The 21,138-nt window shown below is 41.8% G+C and overlaps 1 protein-coding gene across 16 annotated transcripts in view; it reads left to right on the top strand.

Annotated features, from left to right (window-relative positions):
* PPP2R2B (protein phosphatase 2 regulatory subunit Bbeta) overlaps positions 1-21,138 on the top strand; it is a 440,587-nt gene that overhangs the window by 317,219 nt on the left and 102,230 nt on the right. For 15 of the 16 annotated variants that reach the window (XM_077897736.1, XM_077897733.1, XM_077897745.1 and 12 more), the window contains 2 exons: positions 17,729-17,826; positions 20,710-20,875. In XM_077897736.1, coding sequence (XP_077753862.1) covers positions 17,729-17,826; positions 20,710-20,875 — 264 coding nt within the window. Of the gene's footprint in view, positions 1-412; positions 440-17,728; positions 17,827-20,709; positions 20,876-21,138 lie in introns of those variants that run through there. The other variant, XM_077897746.1, reaches the window with a different exon arrangement.

The raw sequence follows: 21,138 nt of genomic DNA, 5'->3' as shown, positions 1-21,138 counted from the left end.
GTATTTCCCAAAAGCAAAACCACACCCTGGATAAATTTTAAAACAGAGTGAAGCATCCTTCTATATTCCACACTAGAATAAGTTACCTGAGTTCAGTGTTCTTGTTTATCTGTGGTGAATCCCCAATATCTAGGATAGTTTCTGGCACATAGTAGATGCTCTGTAAATATGTGTTGAATGAATTGTGGATGAACTAGTTTCAATATAGATATCTGAGTTAGAGATTTCCCAGATGAGTCCTCAAGATGTAAGATAAAGTGTGAGCTATTTCCCAAAAGTATTTCAACTTTTTTCACCCATGGATCAGAATCTTGAGGGACTGATAACCCATAAGGTATATTTTAGAAAACTTGGCTCTAAAGCATTATTGTATAGCACCCCCTAACCTTTGTCCCATATCTTTTACCCTCAGTCTAAATGGAACTAGAGAAGACTCAGGGTGAGTAAATTGTGAATTTATGGGGCCAGCTTTTGGGTGGGAGGCTGTTCTTCAAGGATGTGCTCAGCTCCATGAAGAGGCCAGACTTTAGCTGTGGAATTGACTCATTCTACACTATGGTTTGCCTCTGTAGACAAATGGCCAGACTATGTGGACAAATGCATTCCTTCCTTATGTGCAGCCTTGTGGAGGTATCCATTTCCAGAGGATATGAGCAAGCACCCAAGACCAGCGGCTGCTAACTCAGATGCCTACAGAGGCAATAACATCAAAAATGAAGGTAGAGAGGTAGAGAGCAACCTTAGGAGGACAAAGGGGAGCTGACATTTGGCTTCAAGGTTGGGGAACAGTAGGGAGTGGTCAGTTCAAGCCCTTGCGCCCTTCTAAATGAGGCAGCCATTTCCCAGCCCAGGCCCAGAGTGGCTGTGTGGGAATACCAGTCCAGTGGTACCCAACCATTAATTTCTAAAGAAATTGAAAATCTGCATTGTTTATACACAACTTCATAATTTCTAAATGTAAGCATCCCGTTCCAAAGATTGGAGATCTTCATGTGGACTAACATTGCAGTGTCAAATAAAACAATCCTGCTGGCCAGATATGATGGTACACTGTAGGTGGTGGTCTCTGGACTATTTGTTCCTATGATACAGAGTGTGGGGCCTTGCTCTGCCTCTCTGGCATCCATATGGAGAAACAACCCATTATCCTATTTATCCAATGCCTATGGCATGCTAAGCATCACGCTCAGCTCCTTACTTTCCTTAGTTAGTGCTCCTAACACTCTACCAAAGTGGTACCAGTATAATTTTATTTTACATATAATAAAACTGAGATTCAGAGAATTCAGGTAACTTGTTCAAAAGCACATCTGTTATAAGTGGCAGAGCTGAATGGGTTCTCTCTGACCTCTAAAGTGATGTTGTCTACCATTCATTGTATTACTTTTGGGCAAAACATTATTCTAATTCTTATTTACTGCTATGCATGTCGAGCACCATGCTAAGTGCCTTGCATAAATTTACTCATTTCAGTGTTGGTATAATACCACCCCCATTTTACAGATTAGGGTAACTGATGGGGAGAAAGAAGTTAAGACTTCTGCCCATAATAAGCACTGAATATTATATAAGACTGATAAATCACTAACCTCTACCTCTGAAACCAGTAATACATTCCATGTTAATGAATTGAATTTAATTTTTTTAAATAACATAAACTGAAGAAAAAAAAGAAAAGAATTATTGACCAGCGATGCTGGAATTAAAACCGGAGCTAGGAGACTGCCATTGACTCCTTTATAGAATTGCTTCGCAAAACCACGCCCCAGATTAGGCACACAGAAGGTGCTCAGCAAATAGTTTTCCATTGACACCAAGCCCCATTTTCAGCTGTGTACACTCTAGGGATCCTGAGCCTAAGGGTGGGGTTGGCGCCTCTGGGTAGCCTGCTCTTTCACCCGTTATTTCTTGTGACTCACCAGAACCTGGCCCTCTAGCAACCTTCACTGTGTCACTTTGCTAACTCCAGACATGCAGAGCAAGGACGGACAGGTCCTAGAAACTGGCTCAGCCACTAGGGAACTGTCTAATCCAGAAAGCCCTTCTCAGCAATTGGGCAATCCAACTCAAACTGCGTGTTTGACTGAAATAGTTCACTAGGTCAGACTTCTTGGCATAGAAAGCTCTTCCCACCCAGTCTCTGGTGTTCTGTTCTCTTTCTTCCTGAAAATTGAACAGGGTGGAGACTGGTTTAGACAGGGCTAGAATTTAAGAATCAGAGGGTGTGTATACATTTTATAATGTGTGAGTTTTCATATGTGATTCCCTCAGGAGAATAAGGCAAATGTAGATCTTAAAGAGAATGAGGGAAGTTTAGTTGGTTTTTAAATTTTCATGATGGTACAGGTGTGCTACACCCAATTTGACTGAAAACCAAATGTGTGCATGGTGTGTGTGTGCATATGTGCAAGAACAATATTGGAGAATATGAACCCAAGTGATAACCCAGGTAATAACCGTTAACAAATATTCTAGAAAACCTTACTTTCATTGAACATTGATCATGTATGAAAGATGGGGCTGTGGGCCAGGAATAGCAGGTGAAAAAATCAGTTGTAATCCCTGCCCTGGTAGACTTGCAGTCTTAGAGGGGAGACTGAGATTAACAATAAACACTCACAAATCTACAATGAAGAATTCTGGTAGATGCTTTAAAGGGAAAGAATAGGGTAGTATAGAGCAGTGTAGAGTGACTCTGACACAGTCTGTCAGAAAAGGTTTGTCTCAGTAAGTGCTGGTTAAGCTGAAATTTAAAAAATTAATAAATGTTAGCCAAGGGAAAGGGAGGAGGGAGAGAATAACTCGGGCAGAGAGAGTAGTGTGTTTGTAGAGCCTAGAGTGGGAGGAAGCATGGCATTTATAAGATGCTGAAAGCAAACTGGCTAGGCCAGAATGTAGGGAGATAGCGGGTCAGGGAGATGATTTAAGATGAGGTTTCAGTGGCAGGAAAAGGCCAGTTCCCAATGTTACCTTAGTGATAAATTACCAAAAGGTTGTATTTTCCAAAGGTTTTCTTCATATGGCTTCTGGTAACATTTTACTTGGGTGAAGATTTGAGATTGTGGACAGTGTTAAGTCTGTAGCTTCGGTGTTTAATGGTTTTATTTCTTCTATGTCCTGATAAAATATTGATGTTTAATTTCTTCCAATGGACTTTGCGGGAAATGTCTAATGCATGACAATCTAGGCTAAGAACCTGCTGTGGCGTGTGTTGGATAGAAAGGAATTTTGCTACTGCATTTAACAGTTACTGCCGCTTTTGTTCCCTGTGCTTTTCCATAACTCTCCAAAGGCAATAACTTAGGTTGTTGGAATCAGTATTTGAAATGTCCCCCAAAGTAGAGTACTTAGAGACATGGAAATATGTTCCTATTTCCACTTCTCTACATCTGCTGTGCTTGGAGGAAGTACTTCTGACTCTGAGATACCAATAAAGATGTTATCTATTGTTATCCTAATAGATAGGATTCTGTCTTCAGGGAACTTACCATCTAGTTAAAGAAACATCACACACACACACACACACACACAGGATACTGAAGCATTCTCTTAATATTTATACCATAATCCAGCATGAGTCAGGCCCAATAAGAAGATGCTAAATTAGTGAAGTTTTATATGGAATTTATCGGCAGAGCCAAAGATGAGTAAAATAGGACTTGTGCCCTTGATGAAATATGTTTCATTAAGGAATTAGAGCAAGTACATTCTCAGTTATGTAGCTATATAAGTACACGTGAGTAGTCCAGAGAGTTGGGGAACTGTGTGGAGGAAGGGATTATGTTCCAATCAGGGGAGCTCATGGAAGACTTCATGGAGTAGGTGACATTTGAGTTGACCTTGAAGGATTCAGGTGTTCATTTTTTCATTTGGCTACTAAACACACTTTTTGCAAACCTCCTGAGTGCCAGTCCCTAGACTGTGTCCCTAGGCTAAAATAGTGAATAAGATCTTGGCCTCAGGGGCATACATGTCAGCAGGCACAAGTAATGGAAAAAAACATTTTAGGAAACATGAAATTGCCTCACAGTTGGTCAGCACAGACTATATCTGCATAGGGTCCAAGAGTTAAAGTAGCTCAAGTGCCAGGTGGGTGACAAGGAGGACAGAAGGTAAATGGAAAATAAGGCTGAACCCAGAAGATCCACTCTGCCATGTTAAGAAATAAAGCCTATAAGTAACTATGAGTGAAAGATGAAGAAAGGATTAGGAAAAAAATTAATGACAGACAAATGGGAGTGGGGACAAGAAATAATAGAATGCAGAGGGAAAAGAAAAGGACCCAAAAGGCAGGTTGCAAGCATGGGCTCTCAAACTCCCTATTAAGCCTTCCAGACATTTCAGTTCCTGAGCCATTTCCCCATCTGAAAAATGGAAGAAGGGACTGAAATCATAGAGTCCAAGTGACACCTAAATGATATCATGTAAAGCACAAAGCACAGATCCTGGCCAAAGTTGGTGTTCGATAAATGAGCCTGATAATATAGATTGAGGAAGAGAAGGCCTCTAGGGTCTAGGGTGAAGGATCTAGTCCAATGCCTGGCACGCAGTAGGCCAGCTCAGTAAATAGTTGCTTCAAAGAAAAACTGGAATATTTTTGTGGTATTTTTGTGAGACTGAACTATCTTGAGGCCAGGCGAATAGCTAGTTAATTTCAGCGAATCTTTTGCATGACAGTTGCCATCCTCTCCCTGTAGCCTCGCTGTAGTAAAAGAATGTTCAGCTAGAAAAGTTTTCCACTGAAGACTGACTTCCTGGCAGGAAGATCTACAAATCACTTGGAAAGTTCCTGGCACCATCACCTGTGTCTGGCTATTTGCAAAGTGTCTATAAATCTTCCACAGGGCCAGATGAGAGTGTGGGTTTTTTCTTTCCCCTCTGACAGACTTGTTTCTTTCTATGTGATATTAGGAATGATGGTGAAAGTTACCCAAGAAAGGCCATAAAGAGGTCAGGCTATCCATGTGGGAGTGATCTTGTAGTAGATCTAGCATTTTAAAGTGTCTGCAGGTGAGCAGCCTTCCATCCCTTTGGCAGACAGAAGATAATGGACCTAGAGCTCCATAGTAGCAGAAGGAATACATTTCTTTCTGCTGCTGAATTTGAAAGAAAAGAGAAGGAGGGAGGGAGGGAAAACGCAAAAGAGAGAAAGGGAAGGAAGGAAAAAGAAAGAGGGAAAGAGGAGAGGAAGACAAGCAGGAAGGAAAGAAGAAACAAAAAGGAAATCAAGAGGTTTTTCTTTGATTCAAGGTGGTCACATGGGCATCTGATGGGTTGGTTTGTGGGAGAAATTCTTGTAGTACTAAATGCTTTGAAAATCCTATTAAGTCTTTTATGAAGATAGGGTTTCCATAGCATTTTTCTTTCTGACCATCTTTTGGCTGTGGGTAGGAATTGAACCTGGGCAGATCGGATTTTACCTCTCACTGGTGGACCATTCCTGGGCACTGGCTTGTTTACTCATGCTTGCTTTCATTCATTCATACAGTAGTTCCACCTTAATCTCTTCTTCACCCTTCATTTTTCCTTAGCTGCTGAAATTTTCTCATTAGCCTATGTACATGCTGCTGTGTGTCTATGATTAAAAAAAAAAAAAAAAAAAAAGCTCTGTTGATGTGACTTCCCTTACCATCCCCTGCTTCATTTCTTTGGTAGGCTTCTCAATCAAAACTCCTTGAAGAGAAGTATCCACAGTCACTCTCTCCCATCTTCCTCCTCCTATTTACTCTGAAACCCACTCTCTGGTTCCACAAAACTACTTCTGCTGAACCACAGAAATTGTACTTGATGAAGTCAATAGTGACTTCCATGGTTCAAATCCAAAGGTCAGTTGAAGGCTTTTACCTTGCCTATCAGCAGTGTTTGGTGTGATTGATCACCCTCTTCTCTGCAATTCACTGGCTTTTGGGACACTCAGCTTCTTTTATTTTCCTCCTATCTCACTGACTGCTCCTTCTTCCCTTTTCTTGATTCTTCTCCCAACTTTTCAGATGTTGGGTGTGCCCCCAAAGTTCAGCCCTTGGCTTTCCTCTTGTTTAATAGACTCCCTGAGATTTCATCCAATCCCATGACTTTAAATATCATCTGAGATACTATTAAACTCCCAAGTTTATATCCTCAACTCAGACCCCTCTTGAATTCTAAACTCTGATATCTATCTCTACGTATAAACCCCTCATACTCCACATGCCAGAAACTTTTACTATCTGGTCTTCCTCCAGAATGCCTGCTTCACCCACCAACTTCCCATTCAATGAAGGCACCAACTTCCCATCTCAATGAAGGCAACTCCCTCATGTCAGATGCCGAGGGCAGAAACCTTGGTATCATCCTGAATCCTTTCTTTCATACCCCATAACCAGCCCATCTGCACTTCCTGTCAAGGTGACTCAGTCTACTCCAGAATCTGTTTACGGTTCTCCACCTTCACTGCCAGCCTTGGTCGAAGCCACCCTCACCTCTCACTGAGATTATCTCAGTACCCTTCCTGATGCTCCTTCAGCCCTCTGCAGTCTGTCCCCAGTGATACTTGTAACACGTCAGGCCATCCCACTCCTTTTTTTTTTTTTTTAAACTTTCTCAGTTTTATTTATTTTTTTAAATTTATTTATGATAGTCACACAGAGAGAGAGAGAGAGAGAGAGGCAGAGACACAGGCAGAGGGAGAAGCAGGCTCCATGCACCGGGAGCCCGACGTGGGATTCGATCCCGGGTCTCCAGGATCACGCCCTGGGCCAAAGGCAGGCACCAAACCGCTGCACCACCCAGGGATCCCCCATCCCACTCCTCTACTCAGTCCCCTCCAATGGCCTCTGATTCCATTTTTTCTCACTTTTTCAAAATCAGTGGTGAGAGGAACATAACACAGAATTTACCATTGAACCATTTTTATGTATACAGTTCAGTGGTATTAAGTACATTCACATTGTTGTGCCCATTTTACTTTTAGCAAAGACCAAAGTGCTTGCTATGGTCTACAAGGCTCTATATTATCTGAACTTCTCATTTGTATGACCTCATTTTTCCCTTATTTGCATGGCTCTGGCTACACAGGTTTGCTGACACATGCATCTTTCTCTCTTAGGGTCTTCTCACTGTCTGTTCCCTGTCTGAAGCACTCTTCCTTCAGATACCCACATGGTGATCTCCCTCACCTCTTTCAAGTTGGCTCAGTGGGGCCTATTTGAAATCACCCTATTTCAAATCTAAACCTCCCACCTACCTCCAGAACTCTTTTGATGATTATTTTTTCTCTACAAGTAGAATGTAGGTGCTGTGAGGAAAACTGCTTTATCTTTTATTAACAGATGTATACATTCAATTCCTAGAGTAGTGTTCAACACCTAATAGATGTGGTCACTGAATATTTTTTGAGTGAAAAATGGAATTATGAATAAATCTATCAACATGTAGTAGTCGTAAGACTTTTCTACATTTTATATTTTTTGTTGGTTTCTAAACTGCCATATGAACATGATATCAAATATAATGGATTTTTTAAATATCCAGTTTTCGGCGGATATAAAAAAGCAGTAGGGATATACATTAGTGTTTTTGCCTGATGCATATTTATTAAAGTTTGGGTCATGCTGGTGATGGAAATCAACACTTGTTTATGCTATCTTTCGCTGTTTACCTACTATGTATAAAGTACTGTATTCAGTATTATAAAACATTATCCAAAAGAGGAGGGAGGAGCAGAGGGAGAAGGAGAGAGAATCTTAAGCAGGTTCCATGTCCAGCAGAGATCCCAAAGTGGGGCTGAGTCTCACAACCCTGAGATTATGACCTGAGCCGAAATCAAGAGTCAGACGCTTAACCGACTGACCCAGCCAAGTGCCCGGGGTGTAATATTCTTTCTAAGATTTTATTTTTAAGTAATATATACACCCAACATGGGACTCAGACTTACAACCTCAAGATCAAAAGTTGTCTGCTCCACCAACCGAGCTAGGCAGTCACCTGGAGAGTAAATATTTTTTAATAGTCTTCAAAACGCCACAACTCCTGGCCAGAGAGTGAGAGAGAGAGAGAGAGACAGGAGAATGTAGGGAAAGAGGGGAAGAGGAGAGGAAAAGAGAGAAAGAGAAATACTGACTCATAGAATTGTAAATGACACATTTGGTTCCAATACTTTCTATTTTCTTTGCTAAAACCATTGAAGAACCATCATTGCATAATACCTTGTAAAATGTTAGCATCTTTCTTGTGTATGACATAGAAATGTCATGTTTTAGGGGGGGGAAATCCAGCTCTTGTCCTACTACATTCCTCTTTCATTCTTTAAGTCCATCTAGATTTTAGCTCACAGAAGTATTGATTATTCAATTTGTTCTTTAGAAAAAAATAGATTTCTTGAATACAGGCATATGGATGACATGTGAGTTACCTTAAGTTTTATTAGTAACTTCCTTTTGCCTTCTAGGTCAACTGTGGAGTTCTTACTCTCTGGCTCAAAGAGTAAGAACTGTAAAGTTCTTACTCTATGGCTCAAAAACACCCTTCCATTATAGGGTGTTTGAACAATTCTTCTCCAACATTTTTTTCTTTTTACCATATACCTATTTACCACTGCTTCCCAGTCCTGTAGACTTAAAGCTTCTTGAAGGCAAAGACCAAGAGTGTTTTGTTTATAGAATATACCTGGCACCCAGTCCAGTGATGTGCACATAGTAGGTGTTCACTAAGTAGATTCCTTGCATTTCAGACCTGTTTGCTCCAAATCTGTTTTGAGGGTGTCATTGCTACCTCCATGCCCTCTCCTGGTACCCTCTCTTCACTAACCCATTTGGTGTTTTCTCTTCCTGTGATTCATAGGACCCTTATATCCCTGCCAATATGGCAAAGGCTTTGTAGGCTTTTTGGTGTTTATTGATTAATCTACATGGTTCTAAAGTCATAAAATACTCATTCCAAAATAAGAATATCCCTCACACCCCTTAAAATGTGTTTCTTACATTCATCCAGCAAAAATGTTTTGTTTGTTGATACTCTGTTTAGGGTTATTCTCTTTATGGTGGCCCACTTTGGTGTTGATTCTCTTTGTCTGCTGTTCAGTGATTGATTAAAGAAAAAATTTGAGAAGCATCCATCATGTATTAAGACATTAAGCTTGGCACCAAAGCTTCAATGATGAATATGTTCTTTATGGAGTTTACAATTCAGAGAGTGATAAATGCATTTAAAATGGTTCTATCACTGTTGTAAGCACTAAATGGTAAGTGGTCTGTTAGGAAGCAGAAGTATGGGGAGCAGTAGAGGTGCCAAGTAAGAGAGGATCTCCTGGTTTTGGGAGAACACATACAAGGCTTCCCTAAATAAGTGAAATTAGATCCAACACATAAACAGGGGATGTTTAGCTCCCATAAGGCAGGTGCATATCTTCTGACTTCAGAGCCTCTGGCTCTGGTCAAAATTTTTGACCAAAGACATGCCTAATGAACTCCACATTGTGTTATGTGTTATGTTTGGGTGGCACAAGGCCTGCCCGAAAGCTCCTATGGAGACCCACAGATGTGATGAATTTCCTCACTTTAGACCCAGAGTCCCACTAACTTTGGGGTCCATGCTAGATGACCCATGTTATATAGATAATAAATCTGAATGATGGACAGAGTTGGCATTGCCTAAGCAGTTAATTACTCCTCTGCTTTCTGAAAGAGGGGGTGACAGATGGTAGTAGATACCTTGACAGCAGATTCCACTATAAACCATGCAGGCTTGTATGCAAGTCTGGACTGCTACCAATTTCCCACTGGATTTTTCTGTATTTGGAGGACTTAGAATTTTTAAAATGACTTTGCCCCAGGTTTTGCCCCCACGACAGGAATGTTCTTTCTTCTCAGCTTCTTTGTGGTAAGAACTTGTATTAAATGAAAGGCAGTCTCCATCAACCCACATGTCTTGGGTCGTCCCAGACCCGGCTAGTGCTGGGGATTTGGTCAGTGTGAGGAAGCTGTGTGCATTTTAGTAGGAACAGTATGGCATTCATTACTCACTGGCTTCCCACCATCTGGATTTTCACAGCTCAGGAAGCATGGTAGGCTCCCTAGACTTAGTGAAAGAACCTGGCTCCTAAGGAGAACATGGCTCAGTCTCTCTGAAATCATAATTTTATAATGGACACCATAAGTTGGAGGTAGGGGATGCTTCTATCCCAGTAAGCTGCTTTCATATTTGAATGGTGGAACAATACCATTTCCACACGGAGAAAGATGGGGAAACAAACCACCTCAATGCTGGGAACTAAGCAAGTATGAAGGAACACTGAACATGTGATAAAGTGACATGAAAAGTGTATGAGAGTTTAAGCACAGATGTTGCAAGACAAAGAACCATTTTTTTCCCAGTTCAACTTGTATTGATAGTCTAGCCCTGTGCATAATGTATGAAGAGAATAAAGACAGAAAGACATGTTTATTATGTATGCATTTAGATACAAATAACAGAAAATCTAGTGAGCAGTGGTTTAAACCCCTTGGTATCTATTGTTTAACAAGTTCAGACTCTTGTAGGCTTTTGCAATTCAGTGATGTCACCAAGGACATTGTCCCTTTCTTCCATCTGTCATATTCAGTATCATGGCTTGTCACCTCATGTCAGATGATGGCTGCCACAGCCTCACCAGTTGTGGCCACATAAAATCAAATGCAAAAGCAGTGGTATGGGGGGCAGTGCCTGGGTGGCTCAGTCAGTTGAGCATCCAACTTTTGGGTTTGGCTCAGGTCATGATGTCGGGGTCATGATATTAAGCCTCACATCCCATGTCAGGGCTCCATGCTCTGTGGGGAGTCTGCTTGAGATTGTCTCTCTCCCTCTGCCCCTCCCCCTGCTCACTCATGTACTCTTTCTCTCTCTCTCTCTCTTTCTCAAAATAAATAAATACAATCTTTAAAAAAATAGTATTATGCAAGGAGTATGTAAGTGTAGCCAAAAGGTTGCTCCTCACTTGATTCCTTCCTTTAATTCAGGGAGGAAAACTTGTTCCCAGAATCTCTGCCTCCTTGCTCCCCAGCAGACCTTCCTGTGTGCCTCACAAGCCATGTTTCAGTCACATGGCCATCCCTAGATACAAGGGAGGCTGGGAAGCAAGAATCTGGATTTTTCAGCCTCTATAGTGGGAGACAGGCAAAGAAGAAAAGCACCAGGTGGGAGCTGCTAACTGAGAGTATCTGTCACAAGACATTACTTGCCCTTAGTATGCTTGGTCTACACCGGCAGGCTGACATTGAAACAGTGCCCACTTTCCAGCACTGGGCTTGCAATTACATAGGAAGCAGCAGTTGTGATAAGTTCTTGGGAATTGGGACTATTGGACCCTTCCACCTGCTTTCTTTCGTATAGGAGGAATACCAGTGCCAGATTGAAGTTAAAACCAATATGCACAGAATTAATTACATTCAAATGAAAGGAAAAGGATTCAGTATCTAAATACCAGACAATGGTTGGGTGACAAAGGAATCAAGTCTGGATCAGTCAGAGAGTGTCTATTACACACAGAAGGTTAGGATAGCAAGCACATGGCATGTGTACTGGCCATTGCCATACCCATGCTGGACATAACCAGTTGATCTCAGCACCTTCCCACCAAGCCCAGCATGATATCAGAATCCTTCTCACTGGGAAGCTCTTGCCAATAAACAAAATTCGTGAACAAAATTAGATCCACTTGTTTTCACTGCTCAGTGCTTGATATTTACTACTTCTGTCACTTAGAACTGAGCTCCAGGAATGTGAGAAATAGTACTGAGTTACAAAGCTAATGCTACTACTGAACTAAGGGCTGAAACATAGTCCTGTTTCATTACCAAGAAAACTTTGAATTCACAGGCAGAAAACTTAATGCATAAACCTAGTTTGTGATGCAGGCTAACAAAGGCATATTGATGAGTTTAGTTTCCGGCCACTCTAAAAGCAGAATTTTAAATAGTGATACTATCTAAACAGTGAGATTAAAAAATAAAACCTTTGACTCTCACTAGTGAGAAATGAGCATTGGTTCCCACTTGAGCCATTTCTATAGAAGCCAGCAGTATTAAGCCTCTGTACCTTCACAGTGGTTTTGACATTTGGAAACTGTTCTATATCATGGTGGTGGTAGTGGATACACCTCTATACCCACTGATCCAAACCCATAAAACTGTATGGCACAAAGAGTGAATTTTACTATCTGGGAACTTAAAATTTAATTTAAAAATAATTTTTAAAAGATTTATTTATTCATAAGAGACAGAGTAAGAGAGGGAGAGACATAGGCAGAGGGAAAAGCAGGCTCCCTGCAGGGAGCCCGATGCAGAACTTGATCCCAGATCCCAGGATCATGCCCTCAACTGAAGGCAGATGCTCAACCGCTGAACCACCAAGCTTCCCTAAAAAGAAATTGTTTAAAACGTCTATAGAATCGCTGAGATAAATGCTAAAATCTTGTATTCAGTTTGAAAACCAATTAAAATTGCTTACAAGTTAAAAATTATTCAAGATTGATGGTCCTGATTTAAAAAAAAATTAGAAAATCCTGAAAAACTTAGAAAACGAACTAGGGGTGGTAGAAGGGGAGGAGGGCGGGGGGTGGGAGTGAATGGGTGACGGGCACTGGGGGTTATTCTGTATGTTAGTAAATTGAACACCAATAAAAAATAAATTAAAAAAAAAAAAAGAAAAAGGCTATAAGAAAAGTTAAATCATTAACATCTTACACTAGAACATCATTTTGGACTCTAACAACAGACTTAGGCCTTTGACTATTTGCCTGTGTGTGTGTATTTATAGGAGTTAATTATTATTTTCCAGGGAGTCAGATTATAAGAGAAATTTCATTTTATATTTTAAGCACCATCTTGGTATTAATGAAAGTTTTTATTGAATAAATGAAAGTGTATATTGCTTTACCAGTTAAAAGTATATTTTTAAATGAGAATACCTTTTAAAAATTGCAGTCATTGCACACCTACTGTTTTATTGCCCAATTTTGTTTGAATTTTACAACATATTAAAATTTTTCAACAACTAGGCCATTTGACACAATCCCAGTAGCAGAACTTGGGCATATCTTATTGGCCATAACCAGACTTCATTTTATCCCCCTATTTTGAGATGGAAAATATACTGTAACACACTATTTCATTTATCAAAACTTACCAGAGGAAACCTCTTCTGAGAAAATGGATGCTGACTTTGGGCCGTGAACCAGAACCTGAGAAGGAGGCCACCATTTTCTGTAGATGGAGGGAGTAATTTTAATTCCTGCTGGGAATCTGTCTTCCCTGTTTATTTAATGAGCCACAAAAGCATTGCCAATCTAGCTACAAGCCCCTATGCAGTGACCACAAAGGATACACATGCTGCCCCCTGCCCCTCACCACGTAGCGCAGGACCCATTGCCGATTAAAGCACTTCAGCCTGCAAGTGACCTCTCAAATCACTCTCAACACAAATTTTCCATCAACTACCTGTATTCCACTGTGGCACCTGTTTTCTGTCCTGGCTGGCCACATCCTCATCCTCATCCTCACAAAAGACGCAGACAACTCTGCCTAGAGCCCATCTTACCATCTGGAAGAAAGCCAAGAATTGAGTGAGCAGAACTGGCCAGCTGATATAAGCAGAGTAAATGACTTTATAGTATTATCTCCCAAATGTTTCATAGATGAAAGATAAAACATTTAATGGGCTTTGAAGGCTAAATTGCATTACCTTCTCATTTGAATCCCTATGATTGATGCAGAGAGGCCAGTGCTCCTGACCTGGTCAGTAAGACCTTGTCCCACCAGAGGATCTGGGTTTAGGTCCTCTCCAGGTTTAAACTGAGCCATCATTTGATTGAAACAGTCACCGTGCTCTTTGGGTTGTCCATCGCCTAATCGTTGTGCTCAGCCCAGGCATTGTGTAGGCTCCAGCCTAGTGTGGTACAGTGAGAGACGAGGGCATGTGCTGGCGGTTCCCTCCATTTCTTCAACCTAATCACAGGCATTTAAAGGCCACATCAATTTCTATTATTCAGGTAAATGGAGACTTTATGTATGAATTTACTAGTTTGGAACCTTTGTAAGATGCAGAGATTGATTTTAGAAAAGAAACACTCAGTCTTGGCAGTGCCTATTGAACTAGAAATGGGGTTACCAGGCCACCATCTTGTGGAAATTAAATCAGCACAAATAAATGTGGAACAGGGCAAACGTCATACCTCCCAGGGTTTCCTTTTAAAAAATCACGTTAACTACATTTGACCTCCATAACTGTTTTTGGCCTCTGGTCTTTGTTTTTAGTCAAAGACAGGCACTTTATCTACATCTCTCTGGAACAGAGGGAAAAAGCTCCAGTTTACAGCTTTTTATATAATAATATGACTGGGCTCGGCATTTGATAAAATGAGTTGTCACATACACATATCATTTAAAGGTGAAAGTTATGTTGAACTTGATGAATTTACTTCTTTTGGCCATGATCTCAGATGAAGTTTTTGTTTCAGGCTTGCTAGTTGATTATTATCACTGCGTCCTCTCTATACTCAACCAGAGTTATTTTGTCCTGAGCAGCATGGGTTTTCTGACTTCAGTTGCTCTACCGAGAGCCCATTGCAAACCAGAGTATTTGCATCAGAAGTTTGAGTGTCCTTAAATTGGAATGTAGGGTGATTCATGAGGTTTGCATCAATTATTAAACAGTCATAGATGAAGATCTGGAGAGGTGGATGGGGCCCTACAGTATTCTGGTTACACCTACTGGCTTAGCAGTGATAAATGAGTCAGGAAACATGAAGGTTCAAAACAGGTATTAACTCGAGCTGCAGTGGCCTGTGCTCTGAAGGGAGGTAGACAATAGCTGGATATAAACAACCTAGTATACAGACCAGCCCACTGGCAGGATTAAAACAAAACTAAGGACTTGGCAAGAAGACTAAAGAATTTGAGAATCCTGCTGTGCCAATCACCTTTTCCTCTTACAAGGTTCTTGAGGGAGGCATAGCACAAATAACTGTAACACCTAGAAAATAAATGGGTCATGTTTATTAGCTGGGGCCATGCCTGGATCCCTCATAACGCAGAGTTTGAGTAACACCAGCTTGGATCAGGTGGCTCAGCTGTGAGCTGGAGTCCGACCTTGTTTTGACCTGTGCATCTCTGAAAGGGAGAGTGAAGACGTTTTCTCAGGGAGTCTGGGCAAAAAGACAAATGTGTATGTCATCCCTGGAGAGTGAATTTTGTTTCTGTTGGTGTGATGTTTTCTTGGAAACTGAGTCGGAGACTGACTTTGGAAAATGGTGCTTAATTCTTCCTTCTGATTCCTAACTTCAGTAACAGGGAAGGCCCATCTTTTAGTTCCCAGTGCACCTTCTAGAACTCTGGAGTCTGTGTCAACATTGCTTCTAAGAGGAAGGGTCAAATGTAGTTAACGTGATTTTTTAAAAGGAAGGGTGCAGTTAGGCTGGTTGTTGACCTAAAGACATCCTAAACGTGACTCTGGTAACCTGTCCACCAGAGAGAGGGGGTCCTCCCCACCGCTCCCCCTTTGTTCCCCACCACTCTTTCCTTCAGGAGGTATTTATAACTTTAATAGTTTGAGAGCTTCCGCCTCCTACTGAGGTACCTGACAGAAGCTGCCACGTCCACTTTAGGTTGCACGCAAGTCAGGAAGCTTCGTGGATAACCCCATTGTCAACCCCTCACTGAAAGGCCAGAATCAGTAATAAGTGTTAGAAGTGTATCCTAGTGCTCAAGTGCTTTTCCCAGGGCATCCTGAGGCAGCTGCAAACCCTGCACAGCCGCCTTCTCTCCTCTTTACATGAAAGTGCTTTGCTAAGATACATAAACTCTAACAAAGGAAAGTGGTGTCATAATTCACTTGAGGTGCTGGCTTCGCAGCCTTGCTGGGCTTGCTTACTCCTCAGTGAACACTCATTCTAGAAATGAGCTTCCAAACTTACATCAGGAACCAAGGAACCGCCCAGCTTCAATTGGCTTTCCTTAAAAGTCGTATTCATTTGGAGGAATCTTCCTGAGTGGACAGACTAGATCTCTAGTTGAGATCATCCGTAAGGAATGGGGTGGCCTTTCCTGAAGAAAGACTCGATAGACCAGATGTCACAAACTCATGACTCCCAAACACATTCTACCCACAGGCGAGTTTGTTTTTTTGTTTGTTTTTTTTTAATGTCATGGCTTGGGGGAGTAAAATAGTTGACAATATTATAAAATTCAGAGATTTTGCATAAAATCTGGATTTCCAGCTTCTTGTTAAAAAAAAAAAATCTAGCAGCACGTGAAATATTTCATATCCACAAGTAGCCACTTCCCCTTAAGAGGAAGCTTTCTCCTTCACCTGGTTTACTTTGGGCCATGATGCCTCATGGCTCCACAGGGCTTTGAATTTGCTACCACTGGAGTCAGACACCCAAGAAGCCAAAACAGGAAATCATGAATTGTTCTTTTAAATGCTCCCTACTTGAGAGTGGCCTTGGCTTGTCCTTAGTCTTTTTACTTCTGCAAAGAGAATGACTATCGAAGTGTTTTTGTATGTAGAACGGCACTGTTCCCTGCAAAGTGGAGAATTTTACACTACTTACCTGAATAAATCAGGCATACAAAGAAAATCCTGAAATGATGATATTAAAGTGAGATTTGAGATTTGAATTTTTCAGGGGTAATTGCCTTCGTTTTCCACCTCACTGTCTCCCCTTTGCTTTCCTCACCTGGACATAATCTTCAGAATGTTCCTCTGTCAAAGGCCATAGTCATAATTCCCCTGCCTCTTGTTTTTTTTGTTGTTGTTGTTGTTTTGTTTTGTTTTTAAAAAACTCATTTGTACTCTGGGTAGCAATTGTTGGAGCCCTGCAGGGAAATAATTGCAGAGGAATTAACCTCTGACATTTTTCTAAAAATAGCCCTAATAAATCCAATCATAGGTAATTTACCTGTCCGTGTTGCTCCAGGGTAACCAGGGTTGAAGAAAGACCTGGCAGGCTGGCATTCCTTCAGCAATTATCAGTGATCTGAGTTCCTGGCGCCTTTGTATTTTCTTCATTCTGAAATAACAGAGTACAAATTGCCCTCTCCCCTCTGACCTCGTGACCCGGTTCTCAACATCTTGCTCCTGGGGTTGGAGTAAGGCCATGCTCTTCCAGATGGGGGTGTTGGGCTCACCGGGGAAGAGGGAGCCTGGGTCAACCTGGAGTATTTGTGGTCAGGCTGAGTTTCTGCCTCCTAGCATCCCAGTGGTACCTTCCTGTTGCATCCCCACATCTGAGCTTCAAGCACCCCCAGCCCTGGTGCTTCACAGTCTTCAGCCTGCTTTCAAAAGGCCACAACTGAAACCTGTTTGGGGAAGTTTCTCTGTGTAGAAGGAAGGAGGAGGCCCAAGGCCCCGGGTGGGTAAAAGGTCCCCGGTTGGTAAAAATTCTTAAAAATCAAAAGCAAGAAGCAAACATTGCCATTTCCTGGGGGCATTAAGGAAAGGCGTTTTCTTTTGCCCCAAACAAATGGGTCTGTATGTGCTTCTCCTTTTGTCATCCCAGATGTTCCAAGAGCCCACGCTGCCGTGTGGGCATCTAGGAAATTGCCTTTCTCAAACGCCACTCCTCGTGGCACTTAAAATATGGAGCATCAAATTCTTATAAATTCCACTGCAGAGACAAAGCCCAGAGCCCTTCAGTGTACAGAAAAGTATATCTATTATCTATCGTTTCAAAGTAAGTGTGCAGTTACTTTAATTGCCTTTGTCTTCTCCTTTTCAGCTGACATTATCTCTACGGTAGAATTCAACCACACGGGAGAATTACTAGCGACAGGGGACAAGGGGGGTCGGGTTGTAATATTTCAACGAGAGCAGGAGGTAAGTGGCAGTGAATGCAAAATGCCCATTTTCTTCTCTTTTTAAAGGAGGCCTCCTACTGTTCCTTAATCCTCATGTGTCGCCCTTAACCTTGCCTCTTTGCTGCTTTGCTCGCAAGCTAAAAACTGCCAAAAAGTCATTAACATCAACAGTTCCACATTCAGGCTCATTGAAAGCACCCGATGCTAGAGCCTAATCTTTCCAAACCTGGGTGTTGCACATTCAAAATGACCTCACTTCCCATCCGACCTGCAAAACACCATGGGTGCTGCTGAGCAGAGAACTCCTTTTTGACTGGGATTTCTTTTCCAGCCTTTGAAAGGAAGTCTCCAGATTTCAGGTGCTCCTGCAGAATATGTAGGAGGGGGAAAAGATAGCTCTTTGCCAACAGATATGAAAAGGACACCTTGGGTCAGTGGAGAAGAAAGGGACAGTTCACCCTACCAAAGGGGGTGAGAACCCACAAAATAACATCTCAGCCATGCATGTGGCGTGCACTTTACTGTAGGAGTCATCACGGTCCCTGGAGCTCAGTGCTGTGTGCGTTCGGAGCAGGAGTTCCAACTTCCAGTGAATTGAATCTCAGAAAAGCCCATTTCCTCCTGAGACTTGGGTTCCACTAGGAATTGTTTCTCTTTTTCATATAAATTGAGTTTTTGGTGCCTGCTTCTGTTTTGTCAGAATGGAATTACAACCCAATCTGATTTCCTTGGCCTCCCCTGGCATGGTTCTGGGGCTTCCAGCAGGCCGGTGTGTGTTCTAGGACCTCTCCCATCTGTTACCGCCTGCCTCTGAGATTCACCAGGCCCAGTGCAGGGGGAGGCCCAGTGCAGGAGGAAGGTTTCGCAAGAGACTTCCCTAGCAATTTAAAGCCTGCTTTGTGCCTCAAAGCCATTTATGTTCCACCTTCCCTCAAAAAAAGGAAAGCCTCATTTAGAGGTGATATATTTGGTAATTGCACATTATTTGCAATTAATTTCTATAAGGGCATCGTGATCCCTCGGGGTTCCGTAGAAATTCAAGTGTTCAGCATTAAATCAGGCACCCGGCCTATTCCATTGGCCCTGGAAACACGAAAATGTGGTTGGCAAGTAGGAACTAATAGCTCTTCGTGACCTGGAATTTTTCCTGCTTTTCCAGAGCTGCTTAGTGCTAATTGGTCTGGCACATACTACACACACTTGACAGTCTGATTTGGATGGTAGCAAATCAACACACATAAATTTATTGTTAAGGTGGACTGGCTGTCTCTGTAGTAAGCAGGATATTAGCATTAAAAGTCCTTTGAAAACTGATTTTCAAACCTTCTTCCATTAAAAAAAAAAATCTAATTAGGTTCATAGTGATGATAAAGAAGAACCAGAGCAACTATTTAACATAAATTACCCAAGGCAGCATGTTGCCGGTCATATTCTATATCATGATTTCCATTAGCTATTTATGGATTTCACCTATTTAATTGACTGAACTATTTGGGAAGCCTGAGTCAGTAGCAGAAGGAAAGGGCACACGTTTTTCCAAAGGAGGAGGGTGGTTTTGTTCAATAAAATATAGACATGGAGGTTGGTAGCATACAGTTGAGTGTTCCGCTTTGCGGCAAGGCTTCGGGTTGGAATGAACGCGAAGCCTGAGAAAGCCATAGGACAACGTCTAGGGTCAGGCCCGCTGCCAACTTGTGTGAGTGGCTTCTCAGGAGGCACACTCTGGGAGAATTTGCTCGTAGACCCTCAGCACCCTTGCAAACACACCCCACACTGGCCATCAGCACCATCACCCGTCAAATGGAATAAATGGAGACTTGGGTTTGAATGTTCAATATCCATCCAGGAATATGATTGTGTTTTTCTAATTGAGACTTTTCTTTAGAGTCAAGTTTCTATGACAAATGTGTGGTAAGACCTGAATTTGAATTTGTATGCGGTTTTCCAAAGCCTGAATCTGGAAGCGCTTGGTAATAATGTCCTGTAACACCTGCAATAAAAGCTCCCCCCCCCCTTTTTTTTTCCTTCTCATCTTTCCCTCACACCCTCTTTGTTCTCCTTTCCACCCTCTTCTTACCCTTGTGCCCTTCTGCAGATCCTATCCTCTTTCATTCTCCCATCTTTTGCGTAGTTCCTGTGGTTCCACGCTATGCATAACCGGAGCTGAGGGGAAGCCAGAGGTAGAGTCTGACAGTCCTCCAGGGACTCCTGTGGCATCTCTGTGCCAATGTCTGTTTTGTCTCTTGTGCCACAAGAAAATGGGGAAGGGAGAGATCGGATGCCCAAATCTGTGTATAAGCTGTGTGACCTTGGAGAGGTCATTTTAATACCTCTGAACCTCTTTGGTCCATTTCCCTGCACTGCTTACCTCTCAGAGGTTCTGTGAGGATCCAGTGTGATTTTAAAAGGCCAGCAAAAGGTATAGATATCATTACTTTGGAGTCTTTGTGAGGGATTAATATAGGTCAGTGTGGATGTGGCTGTGGGATGGCTCCCTCCTAAGGGTGTCTGAGACCTCTATTAGGATGTAGAAAGAAAATATTAGAACTTCTCTTTATATGCATTTTTAAATCGTGTCCTATTTTGACATCTATTTCTATGTGTATTTTGTACCTGCTATATATTAGTGCAGAAGTTCATGCATGTAATTTATAAATAAATAGATGTATATTGGAGGTGCCAGTTATGACCAACAGGGATGCACAATCAAATGCTGGGGAGGCCAGTAAGGTAAGAGCAACTAGTTGCCATGGGTCTGCCCTCATTCTACACTGACGTGGCCTGACCAGCCCACCCAAGGGACTCTAATGCTGGAAAAAAAGAAAAAAGGAATTGGTGAATTTGCAGTTGGCTTATATGATTTCATTTCTTTTGTGTGTGTTTTTTTTTTCCCTTCCTACAGAGTAAAAATCAGGTTCATCGTAGGGGTGAATACAATGTTTACAGCACATTCCAGAGCCATGAACCCGAGTTCGATTACCTGAAGAGTTTAGAAATAGAAGAAAAAATCAATAAAATAAGATGGCTCCCTCAGCAGAATGCAGCCTACTTCCTTCTGTCTACTAATGGTACGTGGAGGTGACTTTGCCTGTTTGGTAATTGCAGAGATACAATCAGCAAACCATGTATTTCCATCTCTCTTGAGCTCACTTTTTGAGCTGTTGAAAAACTTTCAAACAGTATATGCAAGATGCCTACCAGAGTTCTCAGCACAGGGTATCCCCTCAGCACATAGCAATTATCCTTTTTAAAAATAATGGATTTATGACCAAATTATGTGAGACCCATTGTCCATAGTTTTTGACTAGTGCAGATTATTTCCAGGTGTTTT

Source organism: Canis aureus, chromosome 5 (assembly GCF_053574225.1).
Source record: "Canis aureus isolate CA01 chromosome 5, VMU_Caureus_v.1.0, whole genome shotgun sequence".
NCBI lineage: Eukaryota > Metazoa > Chordata > Mammalia > Carnivora > Canidae > Canis > Canis aureus.
This window is presented reverse-complemented; position numbering and strand designations above follow the sequence as displayed.